The 23,559-nt window shown below is 52.8% G+C and overlaps 1 protein-coding gene across 1 annotated transcript; it reads right to left on the bottom strand.

Moving 5' to 3' along the window:
• Positions 1-239: 239 nt before the first annotated feature.
• On the bottom strand, positions 240-21,874 carry OAS3 (2'-5'-oligoadenylate synthetase 3). The gene is made up of 18 exons (XM_049787771.1): positions 21,695-21,874; positions 18,239-18,524; positions 16,085-16,260; positions 14,910-15,148; positions 14,045-14,198; positions 13,230-13,574; positions 12,559-12,841; positions 11,770-11,945; positions 10,491-10,738; positions 10,089-10,233; positions 9,444-9,617; positions 8,082-8,367; positions 6,827-7,002; positions 6,470-6,708; positions 5,745-5,892; positions 5,121-5,216; positions 3,347-3,435; positions 240-264 (listed from the first exon to the last, which is right to left on the bottom strand). Exons 1-18 carry the CDS (start codon positions 21,872-21,874, stop codon positions 240-242), a joined length of 3,465 nt encoding a protein of 1,154 aa, XP_049643728.1.
• Positions 21,875-23,559: the final 1,685 nt, after the last annotated feature.

Here is a 23,559-nt window from a genome sequence, read left to right as displayed (position 1 = left end):
TGACCTCCTTAAGACCTCCTCATTCCTATGGACACCCATATGAAGCAGACTCACTAGGACTCATGCGCCAAGGCTGACTTTGTATGTTAATGCCTCAACACAGCTGTACTTGGGGACACGCCTTTTAGGAGGCGAAAGGGGTCTGAAAGGAGACCGGATTTGATAGGACTAGGGTCTGGGGTCCCCTCCCTCCCTTTTTCTCCACTGGGCTCTTTCCTCCATGTTCCACGTGGGTCAGCTCACAGCACCGCAGACCCTGTTGACCTGCGACACAGAACACAGAAGCATGGGTACACGGAGAGTGGAGTTCTGGCACCTAAACCTGGAAGTGACCTCCCACACCACAGCTGCCATCACAAGGGCATTTCACAAGGAGGCAAATCTCAGGAGGTAGAAACATTGGGAGCCAGTTGAGGTGAAAAAGCCGTGAAAACCAACAGATCATTTATTCTCAATACCCAATAATATATACAATAATATGGAGCTGGAATGGTGGTACAGTGGTAGGGCATTTGCCTTGCACGCGGCTAACCTAGGACGGACCATGGCTCGATCCCTGGTGTCCCATAAGGTATCCTGAGCCAGAGGCAATTTCTGAATGCATAGTTAAGAATAACCCCTGAGCATCACCGGTGTGGCCCAAACCCCCCCCAAAATATATATACAATAATATATAATAAGATATATTATACATAATAAAATTCTTCCCAATATGTAATATATATTCTCAGATATAATATGTTCAATTCCCACCATCCCATATGGTCCCCTGAGCCTGCCAGGAGTAATTTTTGAGCTCAAAAACAGGAGTAACCCCTGAGTGCCACCTGTACGGCCTCCAAACCAAACCAAATTAACAAACAAAATGCTGAATGGATTATGACTCACTCCCAGGTATCCCCCCAACCAGGGTCCCCCCCACCATTGTCTGTCCTTCCCTTCTGAATGCCCCAATTGTTCACAGGTGTACCTCAGATGGCTCACGCTTGGATGTGTAGCTTAACATAAATTGCAGTGTGGGCACCTGCGTGGGTTTGGGAAGTGACCCCATCCCCCCTCCCGCCATATCATATCATCATTTTATTTACTGGTTTTATCCACCAGCAAGCTGTCCCCAAAGGCTGTACTCCCTTTAGCTGCAAGCCGCTAGCAGGGTACCTGGACCCATAACTTCTATTTGATGTAGTTCAAGTTTAGGGACTCCTGCTTCCAGTTTGTCAATTTAGTCTCATGACTCGGGGGAAAGACTCTCCAGAGACTCCATAGATGGAGCAAACAAGTGAACAAGCAGCCAGGTGAGAGGATACAGGGATACTGGGTTATTGGATCTAGTCATAGTGTGTGGTCCTCATGACACAGCTTTTTGTTGTTGTAGCTGTTTTTTTTGGGGAGCACATCCAGTGATGCTCAGGTATTACTCTTGGCAGGCTTGGGGACACATATGGGATGCCAGGAAGTGGTAGGCTGGTAGGCTGCATGCACTCCCCACTGTGCAATAGCTCCCACAATGCAACATTTTGTCCACCAGTCAGGGAGCCCCATCCTGGTTCGTTATGGGGAGTGTGGATTGGTTGGTTTCATTCCTGGGGCATGTCACAGGAGAAGCCCTTGGAGTCCCCTAGGGCTCCCCTCTTCTTTAGGAACCATCTGACCCCCCGCCCAAAAAATAAACTTCATTGGTCTTTCTGCATGACCACCCCTGCCCTTGTTCCCAATGCACAAGATCCCTCCCTGGAGAAACTTGTAGGGTTTGGTCGGGGGCAGAAAGGCCACTTCAGCATTGATTGGTGTTTCTAGGATTACATCCTGCCCTGCTCAGGGGTCATATGAGGTGCCAGGGATGGAACCAGACTTGGCCAGATGCAGACAAGCACCTTCCAGCTGTCGCATCTCTCCAGCTGCTTTCTGGCTTTGGACGCAGTGCTGGGCCCTGGAGACCAGCCAGGCTGGTACTGTGAAAGCCAAACCCTGCGGCTGTAATAAAGCATTGAGTCCTATCCTTCTATCCTTATCAAGCCTTCAGATTTGGTGTAAAGATCCTCAGGTAGGTGGGCAAAGTGGGCACGGCAGGTCTGATCTGTTTTGAACCCAGGTTTAAAGGTCAGTGCCAGCTCGTCAGTTCCAGGGAGGGAGGAGCTGAGGGCTCTGACAGCGTTTGCAGGACTCAAAGGAGTTCTGGTCTTTCTTGTCTTTCTAGCTTGGGAGGAAAATGTGAATCCTAAGGTCCTGCCAGAAGTGGAAAGGCCGACACACCCCCAACTACACTCGGGGATTAGGTGAACACCTACAGGTGTTTTAGAGGGGTGGGACTCTTGGGAGAGACCCCAAAAACCAATATGCTATACATGATGGGCCAGAAAATAATTTTTTTTGGAGGGGGGACCCATACCTTATGTGTGGTGCTTAGGGGTTACTTCTGGCTCTGTTGCTCAGGAATTATTCCTATCAGTGCTCAGGGGGTGCCAGGAAGGTAAACACTTCCTTCTGGGCTCTGGCTCTGGCTCCAGGAGAGATTTAGTGCCCAGGCCAGCATACCACCTGCAGGAGGGGCCAAGGCCAAACTGAACTAGCAGACTGTGGTGTCGGGTGACTCCCACAAAGGGTGTGGGGAAAGTGCATTTTGTGATCAATACAGTTGGGGCCTGAGTGATAACACAGTGATAGGGTGTTTGCCTTGCACGTGGCCAACACAGGACAAACTCCGGTTCGGATTCCGGCATCCCATATGATCTCCAAGCCTGCTAGGAGTGACTTCTGAGTGCAGAGCCAGGAGTAACCCCTGAGTGCCGCTGGGGTAACCAAAAAAAAAAAAAAAAAAATCAATACGAGTGGCAAGATGCACTTGTTGATGGGAAATGAGAAGGGGGTGCTGTTGGAACTTGAGGGTGATATGAGGGAGTCCAGGGTGCCCCCACTAGCACCTCCAGAGCACTGAACCAGCAGAGGTGGTTCTTGAGTCCCCTTCACCCCCCACCCCCACCCCAGGGGTGCTTTTAGTAAAATTAAGCCAAGTGATTTCTGGCAGGCCAGTACTGACTGAATATCTGAGCTCGGTCGCGTGTAACCCAACTCCCCACTCACCCCCCCCCCAAAAAAAAAAAAGGCCCAGGGGAGATGGGTAGTAATTCTCTGATTTGGAAAGAGATTGAAGAGGGAAATGGAGTCAGCCTAGCTCTAGAGCCGAAAGTAGGTCAGTTTAGTTAGCAGGCTGTGACTTAGTGAAGAAAGCAATTTAAGAGTTTCCCCGGAGGTTACTTTTCCGGGAAAGTGACGGGGTTTTATTTTATTTTATCTTTTTAGAAAAAAAGAAAAAGGAATTTATTTTGGAATGTGCGGCTCTACTGACATCTGGTGGCAGCTCCGGGAAACTCTCGTGAGGGCGAGTTTGGGTCTCTTGTTTGCAGTGTGGGGTGCACTGTCCTGCTTTTTAACGTTCTAACAAGACCAAATTGTGTGAGAATTCGGATCATTGGGTCTCCTCCACCTGACAGGACTGGTAGGTAAACACAGGAATGTGGTGCTGCCTGGACTTGAGGGGGTCAGGGATTATTACCGAGGCCACGTTGGTGATGCTTGTGGATCTCAGGTTTGCATCGGCAGTGGTTGGAGAATTGGAGCTGGGGATTGAACTGGGGTTGGCTGCAAGCATACAAGAGCTAATTTACAGTGTATTTAATTAAGTTAAAATTTTTGTTTTTGGGGGTTACACCCGGTGGCACTCAGGGGTTACTCCTGATCTGTGCTCGGAAATCACTCCCGGCAGGCTCAGTCAGGGGTCATATGGGATGATGGAAATCGAACCGGGGTCTGACCTGGGTTGGCTGCATGCAAAGCAAATGCCCTACTGGTGTACTATCGCTCCGGCTCTTACAGTGTATTTTAATATTCTTCCAGCTTTATTTCAAAGTTCTTTTATTTCTTGCCTTTTTTTCTTGCAGGGTATTTTTTTCCAATAAAGATTTTATTCATTTTATTATAACACATACAATGTCTACAATTTTTGTTTCTTTTTTTCCACATTCCAGGCAGTGCTTAAGGCTTACTCTTGGTTTTGTGCTCAGGAACCATATTCAGTGCCACGGATTGAACCCAAGTTGGCCATATGCACGGCAAGTTCAGGCATCATTGTTGATAATGCCTGCCATTGATCCATAAGGATTTTAGTACCAGATTGACCTGTTGCACAGAATAGCACCTGTGGGCATTTTTAGGGTGAGCAGGAAATGTACAAACCAATTTAAGAACCTCACTAAGAATGAGGATGTCCCAGGGTGTCCTTGTTACCAGGATGTCCCCTCAAAGCTGAGATGGGGACTGTCATATCCTATAGACTCTGCTGAACCTGGACGCAGAGAGCCTCCGCTGTGCTGGTGGGCAGGAGAGAAGATAGGGTGGGCGCTAGGGAGCAGGGACAAGCAGGTTGAGCACTGCTAGTTTGGATTTGAGCTCCAGGAAAAACACATGAATGCTTCCTGTGTGCCAGGAGGGAAGGCAGAAATGTAAGAAAATAAAAACAAAAACAAGATATCAGCCTAGAAAGCGGCAAACAGGGTGTAGGATCCTCTCAGAGACATCAGACTGAGGGTCCTGTGGCAGAAGCCACACAACACGCCTGTCCCCACTCCTCCCTATTCATGCAGACCAACAAATATGATCTGGGAAAGTAATTCTGCTGCTAGATCAGCCCAGAGTCCTATGTAGCCCAGACACACAGTGAAGGAGGAGGAGAGAAGTTCTTGCTTGCAAACCTGACATCTCACCTCTCCTGTGCATTCCTTCACTGTGCCCAAGGCAGACATCACTAATGGATAAGCAGCTTGCTCTGTCTGTGGCAGACATCACTAATGGATGAGGAGCTTTATCAGTCTGTGGTCAGACATTACTAATGGATGAGCAGCTTCCTCCTCCATGGTCAGACATCACTGATGGATTGCTTGATCCATTGCAGACATCACTAATGGATAAGCAGCTTGCTCTGTTCAAGGCAGATATCACTGGATGTGTAGGTTGCTTGATCCATGGCAGACATCACTAATGGATGAGCGGTTTGCTCATCTCAATGAATCATCCATTCTTCAGAATATTTCAGACGCAGACACAGAAACTGTGGCTGCCATTACCATCAGCAGTTCTTTGATAAAGGAAGGCGAGGCCAGTGTGATGTCAGGGGTCAGTTTCAGCAAAAGGGAGCTCGAAGGTTGATGGGCAGTGAGACGCTGGGGAGGAGGAAAGCTGGGCAGGGAGGGTAGAGCTTGGAGGAGGTCCAAGAGGATGAAGAGGCTGGAATCCCACACTGGGGACCACTCTGGGTAGCTGGTGCCTGGCATGCATCTTCAGGAGACAGGCAAAGAACAGTGTGGTCTGGGGGCTGCCGGCCAGAACAAGGGTCCCCGAAGCTCTGCTGAGTTGTGTGGCAGAGCAGATGTCAGGAAGGAAGGCAGGCCTAGGAGGCAGGACGTGAGCAGGGAGACTGGACTGGAGAGACACGCCACGTTCACAGTCTCTCTCATACATGTACATGGTTCCAGCCGATGGTCCTGAATCCTTCAATTGCTGCTGTCCATCTCTTCATTATATGACCACTGATTTTCTGGGATTCACACAGACACAGCAGCCTAGGGGAAGAGAGAGAAGATATTCTTCACCCCAAATTTACCGCAGTTGCTGAGACTAGAGGAAGGTTCTGGGTTGTATCTGGGACTGGGACCTTTGGGGAAGACTCAGCCCTCCCTTCCTGCACTCACTGGCACGGGCCAGGGCTTGATGGGTGTGCCGTCCTTGCCCAGGCAGCAGAGGGCACTCATGTAGGTCTTGGCCTCTTTGGCCAGCAGGTCCCAGCGGGCATTCTGGCCTAGGTTTCCTGTCGGGTCAGCCGGATCCAGGATGATAGGCCTGCAAGTGATCCTCCAGAGTTAGTCTTACTATTTCTACAGCTTCTAGGGGTCCCTAGGGGTCCCTCTCCAAACTGGACAGGGGCAGGGCTCAGACTCCAGTGCTACACTGGAGGGTTGGGGTAGAGACACGTAAGTACCACTTTTCTTTTCTGCACCCAGGGCAGACATGCACTCAGAAATTGTTCCTGGCAGGCTCGGGGGACCATATGGGATGCCAGGGATTGAACCTGGATCCATCCTGGGTTGGCCTCATGCAAAGCAAATGCCCTACCACTGTGCTATCACTCTGGCCCCAGACTTTTTTTTTTTTTTTTTTTTGGACATATTACAGCATGAAAGGGTCATGAGCTCCTTGAAGTTCAAAGTGTGGGTGGCACCCAACCTTTCACCTGGAAGTCCCCTCTGCAAACGGGCCACCAGTTGCTTCTAGAAAGAAGCTCAGGTCCAGAAAGGGGGTTGTCCTGCCCTCATCTGGGACCTGAAGAGTTGGGACAGGAGGGACATGATGGGAACCTGGGGACAGTGTGTGTTGTGTGTGTGTGTGTGTGTGTGTGTGTGTGTGTTGTCCTCTAAACCTGGGTTTCTGCAGCTGCTGCTTCAGAAAGGTGCCGATGGTGGGGTCCCTGGCATCGTAGTTGGTGGTCCAGTAGATGCAGAGCTGGGGGTACTGGGTGATCAGCTCTAGGACGGTGCAGAAACCCTCAGCCATGTTGAATTGCGGGTCATTGCTGCCTTGCTCCCATGCGTACACCGTCAGGAGCTCCAGGCCGTGCTGCGGGGGCAGGGAGCCTCGCCCTTTGGGCATCTTGCTGCACTGTGGGTGCGGAGGAAGAGGGGTCGATTCATACGGGGGGCATTACCAGGTCCCAGCCTGCATCATGTCCCTCCAGAAGCCACTGCCAACCTCCCCGTACCAGGCTCCCAGGCCGAACCTGCTGGTACCAGTGCTTCACCAAGCGAATCAGACTCTTGAGCTTGGTGGGTCGAGGTTCGATGAAGTCTCGCTGCAGTTCTGTGAAACAGCTGGAGAACTCGCCGGCATTGGTGTAGCTCTGGATGAGGTCGGTGTAGACCTTCGGGCTGGGCCTGGAGCCCCGAACCCACTGGCCTGGACATGGGGGTGCAAGAAGGCAGGCCATCACTCTCTGGGTAGGGGTGTGTGCATTCCTGTCTGTGTCACAAAGCACCCCATCTCCCTGTTCCACTCTCCCCATTGCCCAGCTAATCTCTGCCGCGATGGGTCTGGGTCCAACACTCACTCACTTTCTCTCACTCCCTCTGGGGACCCTGAGATGTTTTCCTTGTGCTCACAGCGGGCCCCTGGGATCCTGGCCTCCTGCCTTGGAACCCAGAAGCAGAGCAGACTTGGGGGACGTGTCTGCCTGGCTCCCCTAACACTGTGTTGCCACTTTTTTTTCCCAGAGGAGGGAGCCCAGGATCCAGGCTCTTCCTTCTGAGCACGTTGAAGCCCCAAACTGGAGTTATGAAGCAGTTCATGTCCTCATTTTTTTGTTTGTTTGTTTTGGGCCACACCTGGTGGCACTCAGGGGTTACTCCTGGCCCTGCGCTCAGAAATTGCTCCTGACTTGGGGGACCATATGGGATGCTGGGAATCGAACCCGTGTCCATCCTGGGTCAGCCGCGTGCAAGGCAAATGCCTTACCACTGTGCTACAACTCTGGCCCCTAAAGTGCTTCATATCTTAATCTTTGGGACCAAAAGATTTCTGACTGAGCCCCGATGGCATGGAGGGCCTCAAGTGCCTCAAGGCTGGGCTGGGGGCTGGAGTGGTGACACTGCAGTAGGGCACTTGCCTTGCACATGGCTGAACCAGAAAGGACCTGGGTTCAATCCCTGATCTCCCATATGGTCTCCTGATCCAGGAGCGATTTCTGAGCGCAGAGTCAGGAGTAACCCCTGAGCTGATCACCGGGTGTGCCCACCCAAAAGAAAAAAAAGTTAAAAAATCAAGGCTGGGCTGGTGCCATACTCTTGAAAGCCACCTGCTTAGATGCCCTTGACTCAAGGCTCAAGGTCATAATCATGATGAAATTGGAACTGCCATGGTGGCTGGGGGGCAGCTCACAGGGACCACCCCTGTAGGATCTAGGGAGAGGGGTCCCTTCCTCCGGCCCCTCTGCAGGAAGGGGCTGCAATGACGATGCGCCCCACACCCAGGCCCCTCACCCAGCGCGTCGAAGGCCGGCAGGACGTCGAAGTCCACGCTGTGGTCCAGCAGTGTCCGGGATGTCAGCGAGAAGCTGAGCACGCGGGGGTTGTCCCACTTGGGGATCTCGAAGGCCACCTCAAACTGCTGCGTCTTCTGGCAGGCCTGGAGCTGGGCATGGATCTCCGAGATGACCTCGGCCCGCAGGGTGCCCTGGTCCGAGAACCGCTGGAAGCGGCTGAGGAACACCACCAGGTCGGCGTCCGAGCGGCCTCGCAGCGCCGTGCCTTTGGCTGAAGAGCCACCCTGAGGGGGGGTACAGGTCAGGTGGAGGGACCCCCCAGCGTGCACAGGGGCACCCCTGGGACTCTATGCTCAAGGCTGGCTTGGGGCTCTTGACTGTGCTCAGGACTGGCTCCTGGCTCTGTGCTCAGGGCTGACTTCTGCAGTGCTTGAGGGAGTATGTGGTGCCAGGGATTGAACCTGGCCCCTTATGCTCTGTCTCTCTGGACTTTTTCCCTTTTTTGACCCTTTCCTTGAGCCTGTGTGCAATGGGACCTTCTGAAATGACCCTAATGAATTATTTGGACTGGTATGGGAATTGGTGACCAGTATCTGTTTTCAAGTCTCCTCTGTGGCTCTCTGTGGGGCCACAGTTGGGCCCCACTGAGCTGGTGGCCTTTCCTAAGTGAAGTTGAGGATCAGAGATGGGATGGCATTTTCTTATAGCCGCACAGCAATTCAACAGGCCGAGTCTTTTCCAACTGCTGAGCACTTCACATTCTGGACTCCTTCCAGAGCTGCATCAGAATTCCATAACTGCTTAGAGCATATCTTAGCCCCGGCACAGGGGTTAACTGACTGTCTATGAGCACCCAGGCCCCACAATTTTGGCTTTCTCGGTAAGGTCCTTTCCCCACTCAGCCACCAAGTCCAGGTGGGGCAGTTCGCCGTTCAGAGCACAATGCCCGCTCGCCTGGTCTCAGTGGTTGGTCTCCAAAAATGAGCTTATGGCCAAGTATTCCCACATGAAATTTTAGAACAGTGAGTTCTGCATACTGAAAGTACAGAGGGTGTCGAAGCCCATCACACACAGTAGACCTGCGGGAGTAGATGCTGAACCCTGAATTACAGAGAAAACCTGGATCAAGCTATGCCTGAAGGAAACTCTCATCCATGGTTCTCCTCTAACAGAATCTAGGACTTTCTCTTGCTGCTCCTTTGAACCAGCTGCTACAGGCAGCTGGAAGAGATCACTGAGCACCTTTGGCCCCTTCTTCTGCCATGCCCTTCACATCCTGGTGTCCCTGCTCAGCTTGGCCTTGTGCCACTTGCACAGAAGATAATGGGTCTGGCCCTGGGAGACCACACCAGAGACTTACCTTGACCACTTTGAGCACCTTGGTGGGAGAACCCCGGAAGCAGTTTTCCCTCAGGAAAGTACAGATGATCCCCACGGCTTTGTTCACCTGGGCCAGGAAGTGGCGGTCAGGCTGGAGAAAGTCGCTGATGAACTTGTCCAGGTCTCTTGCTGGTGTTTGGCACAAGAGGGCCGGCTGCAGGGGGAAGCCAAAAGGACTGGCTGGAGGTGGAGTTCCGATACCCGGGGTGACCCCGAAGGTCAGAATGTCCAGGGGCCAAGGGCCGAGTTCAAGTTCTGGTCTGACCGCTCAGCCTTGGCCTCCGTCACCCCATCTCCTGCAGTGCTCAGTGCTCATGGAACCTCTGAACCTTGCTCAAGTGCTGAGGCAGGCCTGGGGCAGGGGGACCTGTGTGGGCCCCAGATCCTATGTTTTTGGGAGCTGTGTGCACTTGTTGCTTGTCTTGAGTGGGGGTCCTGAGAGGGATGCTGGGAGGAGGGTCTATTCATGAGGAATGGGGTTGGGGTGGAGACATTGCTCCCTCCAGTAAAGAAGGGGAGCAGGAAGGAGAAAGCTAATCTAGGGGTTCCTGACAGCCTTCCCCCAGCTTCAGGCAGGTACACAGCACAGACACAGGGCTGGCCCACCTGAGGGCCCCTTCCCTACCATCACATCCCAGGGGGTCACGGGTGTCCCTTCCGGGTTCATCAGACAGGTCCGCTCCCTCAGGGCCGCCGCTTCCCTTGCCAATGGCTCCCAGTCTCCCTGGGCTACATTCCAGGAGGGATCTGCAGGGTCCAGAATCAGAGGCCTGGGGACAGAATTGGGGGGTCAGTGAAGAGCCTAAAGGAGGCTGGGCAGGGAGAGAAGGTGTTTAGCACTTGGAATTTAGCCCCGACCTGCTACCCTGGCCAGGAAGCTCTTGGGGTTCCTATGCTTTGAGAAAAGATCTTTTACAGAGCCAAGAAAAGTGTTTTGGGCTTGATTTGGGGGCTCCTCTGCCTCTGGGCCAGATCCCTCTGGGCTACAATGGGTGCAGGGTACAGGGTGACAGGGTCCCCCCAAAACCTGGGCTTGCTGAGCTGCCCAAGCAGGTGCGTCCTCAGAGCTGGATCCTGGGTGCTGTAGTTGACCGTCCAGTACACGCACAGCCGTGGGTGCTGAAGCACGAGCTCCAGGACGGTGCGGAGGCCGCAGGCCAGGAGAAAGCCGTCTTCTCCGCAGCCCCGCTCCCAGGCGAAGATGGTCAGGAGCTCCAGGGCATAAGCGGGGGGTAGAGAGGCACCCGAGGACTGTCCTTTGGTCCCAGCTGCGACCTGTACCACCCAAGCCCCACCAGAGTCTTAGAGGAGAGATGCCCTCTGCAGGTAAGACATGGCCCTTAGTGCTCGGTCGAGGACAAAGAAGTTTAAGAACCAAATCCCGAGTCCTGGGGGCTGGAGTGATAGCACAGTGATAGGGCATTTGCCTTACATACAGCTGACCCAGGAAGGACCTGGGTTCAATCCCCAGCACCCCATATGGTCCCAGAACCTGCCAGGAGCAATTTCCGAGTGCAGAGCCAGGAGTAACCCCCGAGCGCCACGGATGTGGCCCAAAGAACCCAACCTCCCCCCAAAAGAACCAGATCCCAGAAGGGACAAGAAAGAACTTGGGTGATGCTGCCAAGACCACACGCTTCAGAGAGGGAGAAATTCGAGACCAGGAAGGAGACTTGTCCTATCTGACACCCCTCTCCCCCACCCCCCGCCCTGTGAGACTCAGCAACTCACGCTGGGACTTTGTCTGGAACTCCCCGCCCCCAGTCAAGTTTGTAAAGTGGGGATTTTATGCCCAGAAATGTGAGCTGCAAAATACTCATTGCAGTCTCCTCATATCATCCTAGTAGTTAGCCAGAGTGGGGTGTGTGTGTGCAGTGGGTAGGGGTTTGACTAAGTGAAAGTAGAAATGCGGGTTGACATCAGAAGAGAGTTCAGAGCATCATCTTCCTAGGGAAGGCAGGATCTGGACTAAGTTGCTCATGAGATGCACCATGAGGAACAGCACAAGTAAAGGCTTGGAAAAGGGAAAGGACAGGAAAGCCCTTAGCAGTGAGAGCAGAGGGGTACATACAGGTGGACCAGAGAGAAACAGACACCTCAGACGCAAGAACTGAACTCGATGGGGGAAAATTTTCTCTCTGCCAGGGGCCTCCAGGGAGAAAGAGCCGACCGAAGAGGCAGGGACTGATAATGTGTCAGGACCAATCAGACACGAAGGAAGGGAGATATTTTCTCAGGGAAGGAGCTGATTAGTTGAGGCAGTTACCATGGTAGTGGCTGCTTTCTGGGATGGGGAAGGGACTCACCTGAAGGTACCAGTGTTTCACCAGCAAGATCAAGTTCTTCAGCTTGCTGGGCCGAGTGTTCACGAAGTTTCTGTGCAGCTCTGCGAAGCAGGCCTTGTGCTCGCCTCCCTGGCAGCCACTGTCCAAGAGGTTGGAGTAGACCCGGGGGTCGGGCTTGCTGCCTGAGCTGAGTGGCCCTGTGGACATTCCAATCACTAAATGTGCCCGCGTTTAATACACCGTTTTGTTGTTGTTTTGTTTTGTTTTGTTTTTTTGGGTCACACCCAGCAGTGCTCAGGGGCAACTCCTGGCTCTGCGCTCAGAAATCGTTCCTGGCATGGGGGGCCATATGGGATGCTGGGATTCAAACCACCGTTCATCCTGGATCGGCTGCATGCAAGGCAAAGGCCTTACTACTGTTGGGCTATCTCTCTGCCCCCATTAATACACTATTTTAAAAACAGTTTTAAGGGAAAGGTTTAGGCCACACCAAGCAGAGCTCAGGGGTTCCTCCTGGCTTTGTGCCCAGAAATCTCTTCTGGCAGATTTGGAGGTGGACCATATGGGATGTGGAGGATTGAACCTGGGTCAGCCTTGTGGAAGGCAAATGCCCCCCTCCCCACTGTGCTATTGCTCCAGCTCCCTGGAACTATTGTGCAGCGAGTAGGACGGTTGATTTGCACCAGACAACTTGGGTTCAATCTCCGGCATCCCATCTAGTCCCCAAAGCACCATGGGGAATAGCTCCCCAGTGCAGAAACAAGTTTTTAGGTGACAAGGAGCAATGGTCGGAGCGTACTCCCGGCTCACCCACGGCATCAAAGACAGGCAACAGGCTGACAGCCACGCTGACCCCTGGGCCCTCCGGCACAAGCTGGAATTTCAAAGCCCCAGGTTCTTTCTGCTGCTCAAGAAACTGAAGGCTCAGGCCCGGGACGGGGAGCCCCATGGATTCCAGCTGAGTCCGCATCTCTTCAAGGATCTTGGTACTGAGAGCCTGCTGGTCCTTGTAGTCCTTGAAACAGTTGAGAAACACGACGAGCTCCGCATCACTGCTGTCCCGGAGATCTGTGCCCCGGCCGAAGGAGCCACCCTGCAGAGAGACAGAGCACCAGCCCCTCAGGCCAGGGACATTCTGAGCCCCAAATCCCACCAGACCCAGGCTTCAAAGGTGGATGTGCATCTACTCCTCTTTTTCTATATTTTTGGTTTTTCGGTTACACCCAATGGCACTCAGGGGTTACTTCTGGCTCTGCACTCAGAAATTGCCTTTGGCAGGCTCCTGGGTCCATATAGAATGCTGGGAGGGATTCGAACCACCATCGTCCTGGATCGGCTGCGTGCAAGGCAAATGCCCTACCACCGTGCTATCTCTCCAGCCCTGCATCTGTCCCTCTTGGCTCTCCACTTGCCTGGCCTCCCGAGCCATCTACGGTTGGCACTTGTCCCGCCGCCCTCCAGTGACCCCAGTGTGGACTTACCTTGCAGGCTCTCGAAATCCTGTGGACACTGTGTTGGCGGAGGTGGCGCAAGATGGCATCTAAAGCCTGGCCCACCAGCTTCTGCAAGTGGGAGCTCGGCCTCAGATGGTCCTGGACGAAGCGGTCCAGCTCCTTGGCTGGGACCTGCCCCAGATCTGAGCTCCTCACTGGCGTGGAGTGGGAGACCTTGGTGGCCAGCTTGGAGGTGGGTGCTGGGCGGGGAGTTTGCTTGCCTGATGCGCAGCGTCCTGCAGTGTGGCCGCTCCTGGTGTTCTCGCGGCTCCCTGGGTCCTGGCCCCACTGGATAGGGTGCTCCAAACCCGGACACCCGGCCCTTGGAAGGCCCTGGAAGGTAGTACAGGAGCCATTACCCTTAGCAGAGGTTTCTCTCCAGCCCTTAGGGTATTTCTGTGCAGGTGAGGAAGAGGCAGGTCTCCATAGGTGGGTGGGTCCCCAAGATTGGGTGGTCCCTGGAATGGGTGCATCACTTGGGGTAGGTGGTCCCTGGAGTGGGTCTCCTGGGGTAAGCAGATTCCCTGGAGTGGACATGTTTCCCCAGGATTGAGCAGGTCCCCAGGATTGGGTGGACCCCTAGAAGTGGGTGGGTCCCGTAGAGTGAGCAGGTCCCTGGAGGAGGTGGGTCCCCTGGGGTGGACGGACAATGGCAGCCCAGCCTGAGGAAGGGACGGCTCTGAATGGCTGTGATTAGACTCCCACAGGCCTGCTGGCCCCCACTTTTTCAGCCCTGCACACAGGAGATGCCCAGAAGACACCAGTCGAGCAGATTCTGGGGGACACCCAAGTCCCTCACTCACCGGCCCGTCCCATGGCTGCACAAAGCCGCCGGAAGCCTGCAGGAAGCAGGGCTGGTCGAAGCAGGACTCAGCTTCCCGGGCCAGTGCATCCCAGCACCATGCTGCCCCGTCACCCACATCCCAAGTGGGGTCTGCTGGGTCCAGGATCACAGGCCTGCCGATCCAGAGGCCAGAAGGTTCTGGTTAGCAAGATGGCCGGACCAGGGCTCCTGTGCCTGGAACCTAGTCTCCAGCCTATGACTTGCAGGCAGAAAGAGGTGAGGCAGCAGATGCAGACTGACTTGACTTTATGGGCCTCAGTTTCCCGACTTCCAAAGCACAGGCTGAGCAGGAGAAGCAGGATGGAAATTGCGTGAGGTCCAATCACGTCAAGAGGGGCCGGCGAGGTGGCACTAGATGTAAGGTGTCTGCCTTGCAAGCGCTAGCCAAGGAAGGACCATGGTTTGATCCCCTGGCATCCCATATGGTCCCCCAAGCTAGGGGCAATTTCTGAGCACTTAGCCAGGAGTAATCCCTGAGCATCAAACGGGTGTGGTCCGAAAAAAAAAAAAAAAACAAAAAAAAAACAAACAAAAAAAACACAAAAAAAACCCAATAATGTCAAGAGAGGACAGAGACTAGTCTGAACGGGACCATCACTGGGCTGTCTCACTGGGACTGAAGCTAGGAACACACCCGGTCCTGATGTGCCCGTGGGTCCCCAGTTTCATTTACAGGAAGTCAGTAATACAGCGGAGAGCACTTTGGGTTCTCATGTGACATATCACAGAGACAGCCCCGCACAGGTGCAGTGTTCAAATCCCCATGTCCCCACCGCCTGAGCTGGAAACCTGCTGACCACTAAGGGGCCGGAACGAGGACATACCTGGGCCTCTGAAGCTGGCGCTGCAGGAACTGGCTGAGGGCAGGGTCCCCCAAGCCATAGTGGAGGGTCCAGAGGACACACAGGTGCTGGTGCTGTTGGATCAGGCCCAGGACTGTGCGGAATCCCTGGGCCAGGCTGAAGGCTGGCTGCCTGCAGCCCTGCTCCCAGGCAAAGATGGTCAGCAGCTCCAGGGCATAGGCGGGCGGCAACTGCTCCCTCTTGACTCCCTGGGGCCGCACCTACAGGCAGGCAGGCAGGCAGGACAATGCTCAGGGGGATGGGCCAGAGAGGAGACTGGGGGTTTCTTCCTCTTAAGACTGAGCCCCAGATATGAGTTGGGACTGGGCAGTGGAGAAGGAACTCAGGTAACACTGTGACAGTGTGATCTCCTTCATGTGTGCCCGGATGAAAGAAGCCCAGAGAAGGCTGGGAACTTTCCCAGTGCAAGACATTGCATCAGTGGCTCAGCAGAATGAAAGCTGGACCCATCTCTCCAGGGCCTGAGGAGTGATAAGAAACAAAGACCACAGGGCCGGTGAGAGCCTCACAGAGCAGGAGCAGAGGATCTGGGGCCTTCGAAGGAGCTTTTCTGATGCTGCTGAGTTTTCCTGGCTCCGGACCCGCCCTCTCCCTACACCAAAGCCCTTGCACAGCCCCGATTCAGTCCCCAGCATGACAAGGTGAAACCCCCCAAACAAACAAAATCATGCCTTAAGATTCAATGAGGGAAGAATTGGGTATTGCACCAATTCCAGGCACATCTCAGTTCCCAGGGGCTCATTACTGAAGTTTGGGAGGGTGGGGTACAAATGTCACATTATTTTGGTTCCTAACTAGACTACAAGCAAACCCTGCCTCTTTCTTGGTAAGACAGTGAAGAGAATCAATCAGATCACACACCCTTTACAAAACTGTAGGCTTGTAGGATCCCGTGAAAATCCAAATATTTGTTTTGAAAAAGCCCCCAAAGATGAAAGCACAGAGACTAGCCCAAGCAATTGAGGCTTGGGAAAAAAGAGGATGTGGTATCCATGATATATAAAGAGCACCAGCAAATCAACAAGAAGAGAAGAGAAAATAAGGAATAAAAGGGAACTCCCAGCAAGGCCCAAAAGGAGATGGGGCAGGCCCAGTCTCCAGTGGGAGGCATCAATGAATCAACGTGTGGGGCTCACCTCTCGGTACCAGTGCTTCACCAGCAAGATCAAGTTCTTCAGCTTGCTGGGCCGAGTGTTCACGAAGTTTCTGCGCAGCTCCGTGAAGCAGGCCGCATGCTCGCCTCCCTGGCAGCCACTGTCCAGGAGGCTGGAGTAGACCCTGGGGTTGGGCCTGGCGCCTGAGTTGAACTGTCCTGTGGGAGTGATAGCCAGGGGATGAGGATGGGTGGGGCTCAGGGGGCAGGCAGGCGGGTGCTGGGCTCAGTATAGGGAGAGCTTTTTGAGGGGGGGGGTGAGGATACCCTAGCATGGGTGAACTGGTGTCCCAGGCTGTATCAGGAGGCAGACCACTGGGGTGGCTGAAGGCCCTTCCGGATGGAGAGATCCTGTCCCCCTCATTTTATGACAAGGAGAGTTGGTCCTGGCTGAGTTAGTCAGAACTCCCTCTAACCAGTGGTGCGCCCATCCCTAGGTTCCTGCAGGCGATACTAAAATCTACTGAGGGTTTCCTAAAGCCCCACTGCACAAAGGCCTGAGAGACAGGACAGGAGTTAGCACCACAAGACTTGGACACAGCCAACCCCAGTTTGATCCCCAGTACCACACGGTGCGCTAATCTCTACCTGGGGTCCTGGGTAACCAGTAGTCATTGCATCACCTCACTGGCCCTTGCACTGTGCCTCAGCCCAGTTGGCCAAGAATTGGAGAGAGGTGTCTCTGGGCCTTCTCAGCCTCCTAAAAACCTCTACCTCCCATCACAGACTGGGCAAATCTAGAGCAAAAGGTTCTTCTGGGGCCTTAGATGGGGCAATAACAAGTTTGCTGATGCTAGTGGTGAGTTTTCCTGGATCTGCTCTTTCCTTGTACCAAAGTCCTACTTTACAGAGAGAGTCCACCCTCTGCCAGAGATCACAGCAGGCCAGCATCAGGCACAGACTCAGAAAACAGCCACAGGCCCTGGCGAGCACCTTTCAGGGGTGGGCTGCACTGGGTTAAGACAAGTCGCCGTCACTTCCATGTCTCCTGTCTTGCTTCCTGGCTTTGTGACTTTGGGTGTCTCTGTGCCTCGATGGCCCATTTGGCAAAAGAAAAGATGAAACAGGACAGACCTTGTAGGCTGCTGCTTAGGGACCTGTGAGACCAAACATCTCAAGTGTCTTTTTTGGGGGGTTAGTTATTTAATCAGTAGAGGCAATATTAATTACTAGCGATGTCCTGGGAGGAGGAATGTTTGCCAGGACCACTGTGTATCAGGCATCTCCCAAAGCATCCCAATGTTCTTCGTTCCATCCTTATGGTAAGTCAGCACCAAGAACAGAGCAAGATGGGATGAGAGTGATAGCACAGCAGGTCAGGTGTCTGGCTGCAAGCAGCTAACCTGGGTTTGCTCCCTGGCATTCCATATGGTCCCCTGAGCACTGCCAGGAGTGATTCCTGAGTGCAGAGCCAGTAGTCTTGTTGGGTGTGGCCCAAAAACAAAAAATAAACAGAAAAAGACCAGAATAAGGTTAGCAAACACTGGTAGACCCCAACAGATGTAGAATTGTTCTATACTCATCCTGTCAGCACCCAGATCCTTTCCCTAATTCTGTAAGACAGTTCTTGGTCCCCCTCATTTCTGTGGGATCTGGGGGTGCTTCATTGCATGCGACCAAGAGCCAGTGAGGATGCAAATCTCACATTCACCTTTCCAGAAAACAACTCAGATCTGGCAAATTCTTTTTTCTTTTTGGGGGGGGGAGGTTGGATCACACCAGGTGGCTCTTAAGGGTTACTCCTGGCTCTGTGCTACGGCAGGCTGGGAGACCATATAGGATGCTGGGGATTAAACCTAAGTCTGTCTGGTATTGGCTTTGTGCAAGGCAAATGCCCTGCTGCTGTGCTATTGCTCCAGCTTCAAATCTGGCCAATTCGGACCTGGTGCAGAACACCCCATCACTGGGCTGCTCTACTTGCCTCTGCTTTGGGGGCATAGGTGGAGACTCCAGCAGCCCTCTTGTGGGCACGAACTGAAGACCATTCACCTGACACAAACACGGATGCGACACAAGAGTACTGTGTCCCCCCAGCCCCTCGGGCTCCCCAAGATACTCAAGGCAGGAAGAACTCTCCAGATCCCCTAGGGCTGGGACTGGAGGCCCCAAAGCCTGAAATGGACCAGGCCCTCCTCACCCAGAGCATCAAAGGCGGGCACCAGGCTAATGTCCATCCAGTGTTTTTCTGGACCTACAGACGCCAGTTGGAACCACACGGGCCCATCTTTGTTCCATGGGGGGAGCTGCAGGCTCAGGTCAGGAAGAGGCTCCTGTTCCCAGCATTTCAGCACCGCCCGCATCTCACAAAGGATGTTTGGCCGCAGACGCTGTTGGTCCTCATAGGTCTTGAAGCAGTCCAGGAAGACTATCAATTTGGCATCGCTGCCGCCCCTCAGGGCGGTGCCCCGGCCCCAGGAACCTCCCTGGGAAGGCAGAAACACTCGTTTAGAATATTGTATCCAGCGCCAAAGAGATAGCACAGCACTAGTGCATTTGCCTTGCATTCAGCAGACCCAGGAGGGACCGGGTTCAATTCCTGGCATCCCATATGGTCCCCAGCCTGCCAGGGGCAATTTCTGAGCACAGAGCCAGGAGTGATCCCTGAATGCCACTGGATGTGGCCCAAAAACCAATCAATGAATTAAAAGTTTAAAAAAATAGAATATTCTTGGGCTGGAGAGATAGCATGGAAGTAGGGCGTTTGCCTTGCATGCAGAAGGACGTTCAAATCCCGGCATCCCATATGGTCCTGAGCCTGCCAGGAGCGATTTCTGAGCATAGAGCCAGGAGTAACCCCTGAGTGCTGCTGGGTGTGACCCCAAAACCAAGCCAAAACAAAAAGAATATTCTATCCCTTCAGTTCAATGGCCAACAGATGACTTAGTGGGTGGGAAGTCAGGTGGGAGGCCGGAGCAACCCTGATCTAGGCAGTTGGAGTTGAGCAGAATTGCAGGCTGTATCTCTGAGAGATTTTTAGGGGGCTGTTTCTGATTCTCTCATGTTGGTAGCTACAAACACCCAACATAGGGTCTGACAGAATCAACATCCACAGCCTCTGCCCAGCATCACTACAAAATCTGGCAATCGGTGTATGGAAGGTGGGAGAACTTTCCTGACTTCTCTGTACTTCATTTTGCAAAGCCATGGCCCTGAGCATTTGGGGAAGGATGTTGGCTTTATTAGGGGAGCCTCTGGCTCCAAGCCTGGAGCTCTGTCAAATATATATATATATATATATATATATATATATATATATATATATATATATATATATATATATATATATATATATATTTGGTTTTGGGACCACACCCGGCGGTGCTCAGGGGTTACTCCTGGATGTCTGCTCAGAAATAGCTCCTGGCAGACACGGGGGACCATATGGGACGCCAGGATTCGAACCAACCACCTTTGGTCCTGGATTGGCTGCTTGCAAGGCAAACGCCGCTGTGCTATCTCTCCGGGCCCTCTGTCAAATATTTGATACCCGACATCTGGGTTTTGTTTTTTTTTTTTTTTGGGGGGGGGCCACACCCGGTGACGCTCAGGGGTTACTCCTGGCTATGCGCTCAGAAGTCGCTCCTGGCTTGGGGGACCATATGGGACGCCGGGGAATCGAACCTCGGTCCGTCTCCTAGGCTAGCGCAGGTAAGGCAGGCACCTTACCTCCAGCGCCACCGCCCGGCCCCCGATACCCGACATCTGACATCCCCTTCCCCGAGCTAAGGAGATCACCTGTCCCTCCCTCCACAGTGGGCATCACTCCAATCCCAAACAACCCTGTCCTTTTTGCAGCTCCTTCCATTTGGGACCAGGCAAATGGGAGGAAGTTCACAATCTTGGCATGGAATTTTGTTAACATGGAACCTTTTCTATGGTTTCCACTCCACAAACCAGGCCAGGAAAGGGTCTGTCAGGAAAGATGAATCACCAAACCCACACATTCTCTGTCTTTCCCTGTTGGTGTACCTATCTGAAACCCTGGATTGGGTGTAGATACCTGAGACCCACCCATTTCTGGGAGGGGTCTTGGGAACTGAATATTAGGTGTTACCTTACCTGCAAGACCCCGCCCATTCCTGGGAGGGGTCTTGGAAAAGTTAGATAAGCCTTGGACAGAGGGGTTTCGGCGCCTTTTCTGCGCTGCTGGGCGCTCTGGCTTTTGGGCCTCTGTGTTCTGGTCTTTGACCAGCATGGAGCCCAAAGAGGAAGATGGCTGAATTATAAGATGCAGGGCTAAGAATGGCCGAATGCTTGAAAGGTTATGAGATAGGCCACACACCTGTGGTGGTCAGGGCATGAATAAAGATGGTGCTTCCTAATGCCTGCATGTGAGTGAGTTTTCATTATGCCGTTCACCTGGGCCTGGGACCCGCCGGCTGGATGGGGGATGAAGCCACGTGGCTGGGGCCTAAGCACAAAGGCCTCCATCCATCGCCATCCAGCCCCATCGTTAATTATTTGAGTCTACATTCCCCTAATTGAATTCACTTAACCAGAGATTTTGCTTTTTGTGGAGAAAGCTCAAAAGGTATCCATGCTTGCTTACATGGGGGAGCCCCAGGTTTCATGCCCTATTTCTCCCTGCACTGCAGTCCTTGAGCATTACCAGGAGTGATCCCCTAACTGGGAATAGTCCTTCAACACTACCAGGTTGGTGCCTACACCAATTCAACAAACAAATATAGGGTTTACTCTCCACAACTGCCGCCACCACGTAGCAATCGGCCCTATCTGAAAATGCCCAGAAAAGTTCAACAGGCCTTCTCCAAAACAGACATACACCCACCACTGATGATCAGGAAGATGCAGATCAAACAGTGGATGAGCTACCACTCACACAAGTGAGAATGGCTGCAGGAGAGAATGGAAAAAATCAAGTAGAGTTGGGGCAGATGGACAGTGAGGAAGGCACTTGCCTTACAATAGTAGACCCAGTTGGGTTGAAAAACTGGCACCTGGGCCCGGAGAGATAGCACAGTGGTGTTTGCCTTGCAAACAGTCGACCCAGGACCAAAGGTGGTTAGTTCAAATCCCGGTGTCCCATATGGTCCCCCACGCCTGCCAGGAGCTATTTCTGAGCAGACAGCCAGGAGTAACCCCTGAGCAACGCCGGGTGTGACCCCCCCCAAAAAAAAAAACTAAAAAAAAAAAAATGAAAGAAAGAAAAACTGGCACCTTAGGGTCCCTCTGTCACGCCATTAATAGGATTTTGAGTCTGTTGGCAATCTGCTCCCTTTAGTCATCTCTCACTCCTCCTCTTGGTCCCCTGGAACCCCAGACCCTGAGCTTAGTCTCCTGGAACCCTGGATCCTGAGCTTGGTCCCCTGGAGCCCCGGACCTAAACTTGGTACCCAGAATCCCGAACCTGAGCTTGGTTCCCTGGAGCCCCAAACTTGAGCTTTGTCCTCTGGAACTCCAAACCTGAGCTTGGTCCCTGGGAACCCCAGAACCCTAGTTTAGTCCTCTGGAACCCCAGAAACTGACCTTGGTCCCCTGGAACCCCAGATCCTGAGCTTGGTCCCTGGAACCCCAGAACCTGGAGTGCTCTCAGTTGGCCACCACCCCTGCCCTGTCCCCCCCAAGCACCCACCTTGATGATTTTCAGGACACTCCAGGGTGCAGCAGCTCCGGGGTGGCCCCTGTGCTCTTGCAGTGCCCACCCGAGGTCCCCGAGGGCGCGCCGTGCTGCACACTCGAAGGCAGCGGGCGGCTGCAGGCTGCGGGTCACGAGGGCGTCCAGGGCAGCGGCAGGGGTGCTGGACACATCCATGGTCTTCCCCTGTTGGTGTCCCCGTGGTCCTGCCTTCCCCCAGCCTCCTTCCTTTCAGTTTCTTTGGTTTCTTTTTCCCAGGCTCTGGGGCCCAGGCACCCACTTCCTAACTGGGGTGTGGCTGCAACCTTCGGTCCAGGCACTCTGCACTGGTTGGGGGTGGGGTATCTAGGCTCCCAGCACATCCCTGGCTCCCAGGAGGAGCATTCCCCCCACATCTGGTCACAGAGTTTCTAAGAGCTGCAGGTGCATAGAACACAAGCTTGCATGCAAAGATGTACCCTGAGCTTTTCAGATCTCTGTAATACTTAGGAGGGAAAAAAAAATCATGGTGTGAGCTGAACCACTAGTGGCCTGGAAGAGGCAATGTGTTGGGTATGCTGTGGGGTTCTGGGGACAATCTCTAAAGGCCTGAAAAGATCTCAGTGAATTATGCAGGTAGGTGCACCCAACCTCAGCAGTGGGCAAGCCACACAGATCTGACCCCCCACACACACACCACCAGACCATCAGAACCCACTGAAGGGATGTTTCAGAACAAACTCTTCCTGCTCCTCAGGGCCCCCTAATAATATTTACAGATACTCCAAAAGTGGCACAGTTGTGTATCCCCGACTTCCAGTCCTGTGATGGAGCCTCTCAATCTTGGAGACTGAAAAGCATCTTCTCTGAGATGGACCCTCAAAATTCAACCCTGCCATGTTGGAACATGTCCAACATGCCACAATTGAGCTGGGGGAGCCTCTCCATGTAACCAAGCCCTCTGGGCTCCATCAGCATACCTGGACCCCAAACCTCACACCAGACATGTCTTCTTTTCATTTTCATTGAAGGAACATTGCTGGATCAAGCTCAGTTCCAGGTATGCAGACACTTTAGCCCCCTTTATATCTCAATACATGGGCATCCCTCTTTTTTTTCTATTTTTCTTTTCTTTTCTTTTCTTTTCTTTTTTTTCATTCTTTTGAGTGTCCTCTTTTTTCTGGGGATGTTCTTTTGTTCTTGCATCTATTTGGGGGGTGGGTTTTTTTTTCTTTTTGACATTTTATATTCTTTGGTTTCCTTTCTTCATCTACCACAGAAGAGGAAATTGCAAAACCCTTTTCCTCTTGCTTCCCTCCCAGTTTCATTTTCTTCTTCTCTTAAGTTTCGATTCTTCAGCAGGAAGTTACTTAAAGTGGGGCCTTATCTCTGGGTGTTTACAATTCTCCACCCTTGAGTCCCGGCCCTCTCCAGACCACAGGTCTGAGGTAATCGGTGTCTTGAATCTGTTGACTTTGTTCTGTGAGCTCAGCTGGGAGAAAGGCATCTCAAAAATGATTGTAGGGCTGCTCTGACATCAATCTACTCAAAAGAGACTTCTCTTAACACTGAGAAGACTTAACAAGAACAATGACCTGCTTACTGGACAGGGCTTGCTGTATTGCCCCTTAATTGTGAGGTGAAACTAGAGGATATTCCACACCAGCCTGACTTCAATGTAGGATGAGCAGATTCCAGGATCTTTAATACAGAAACCTGATACCAACAATAGGACTGCGTGAAAAATAAAACTGTATTGGCACTACAGACAATGACTTGGATTGAATAAACTAGTTTGCCTGGAGCCTAGAGTTGGTCTTATGACAGGAAACTTCAGGGGTAGTGGTCTCCTTGTATTTAGACCAAGGCTATTTTTTTCTATG

The sequence above is a fragment of the Suncus etruscus genome, chromosome 15 (assembly GCF_024139225.1).
Source record: "Suncus etruscus isolate mSunEtr1 chromosome 15, mSunEtr1.pri.cur, whole genome shotgun sequence".
NCBI classification, from domain to species: Eukaryota; Metazoa; Chordata; class Mammalia; order Eulipotyphla; family Soricidae; genus Suncus; species Suncus etruscus.
This window is presented reverse-complemented; position numbering and strand designations above follow the sequence as displayed.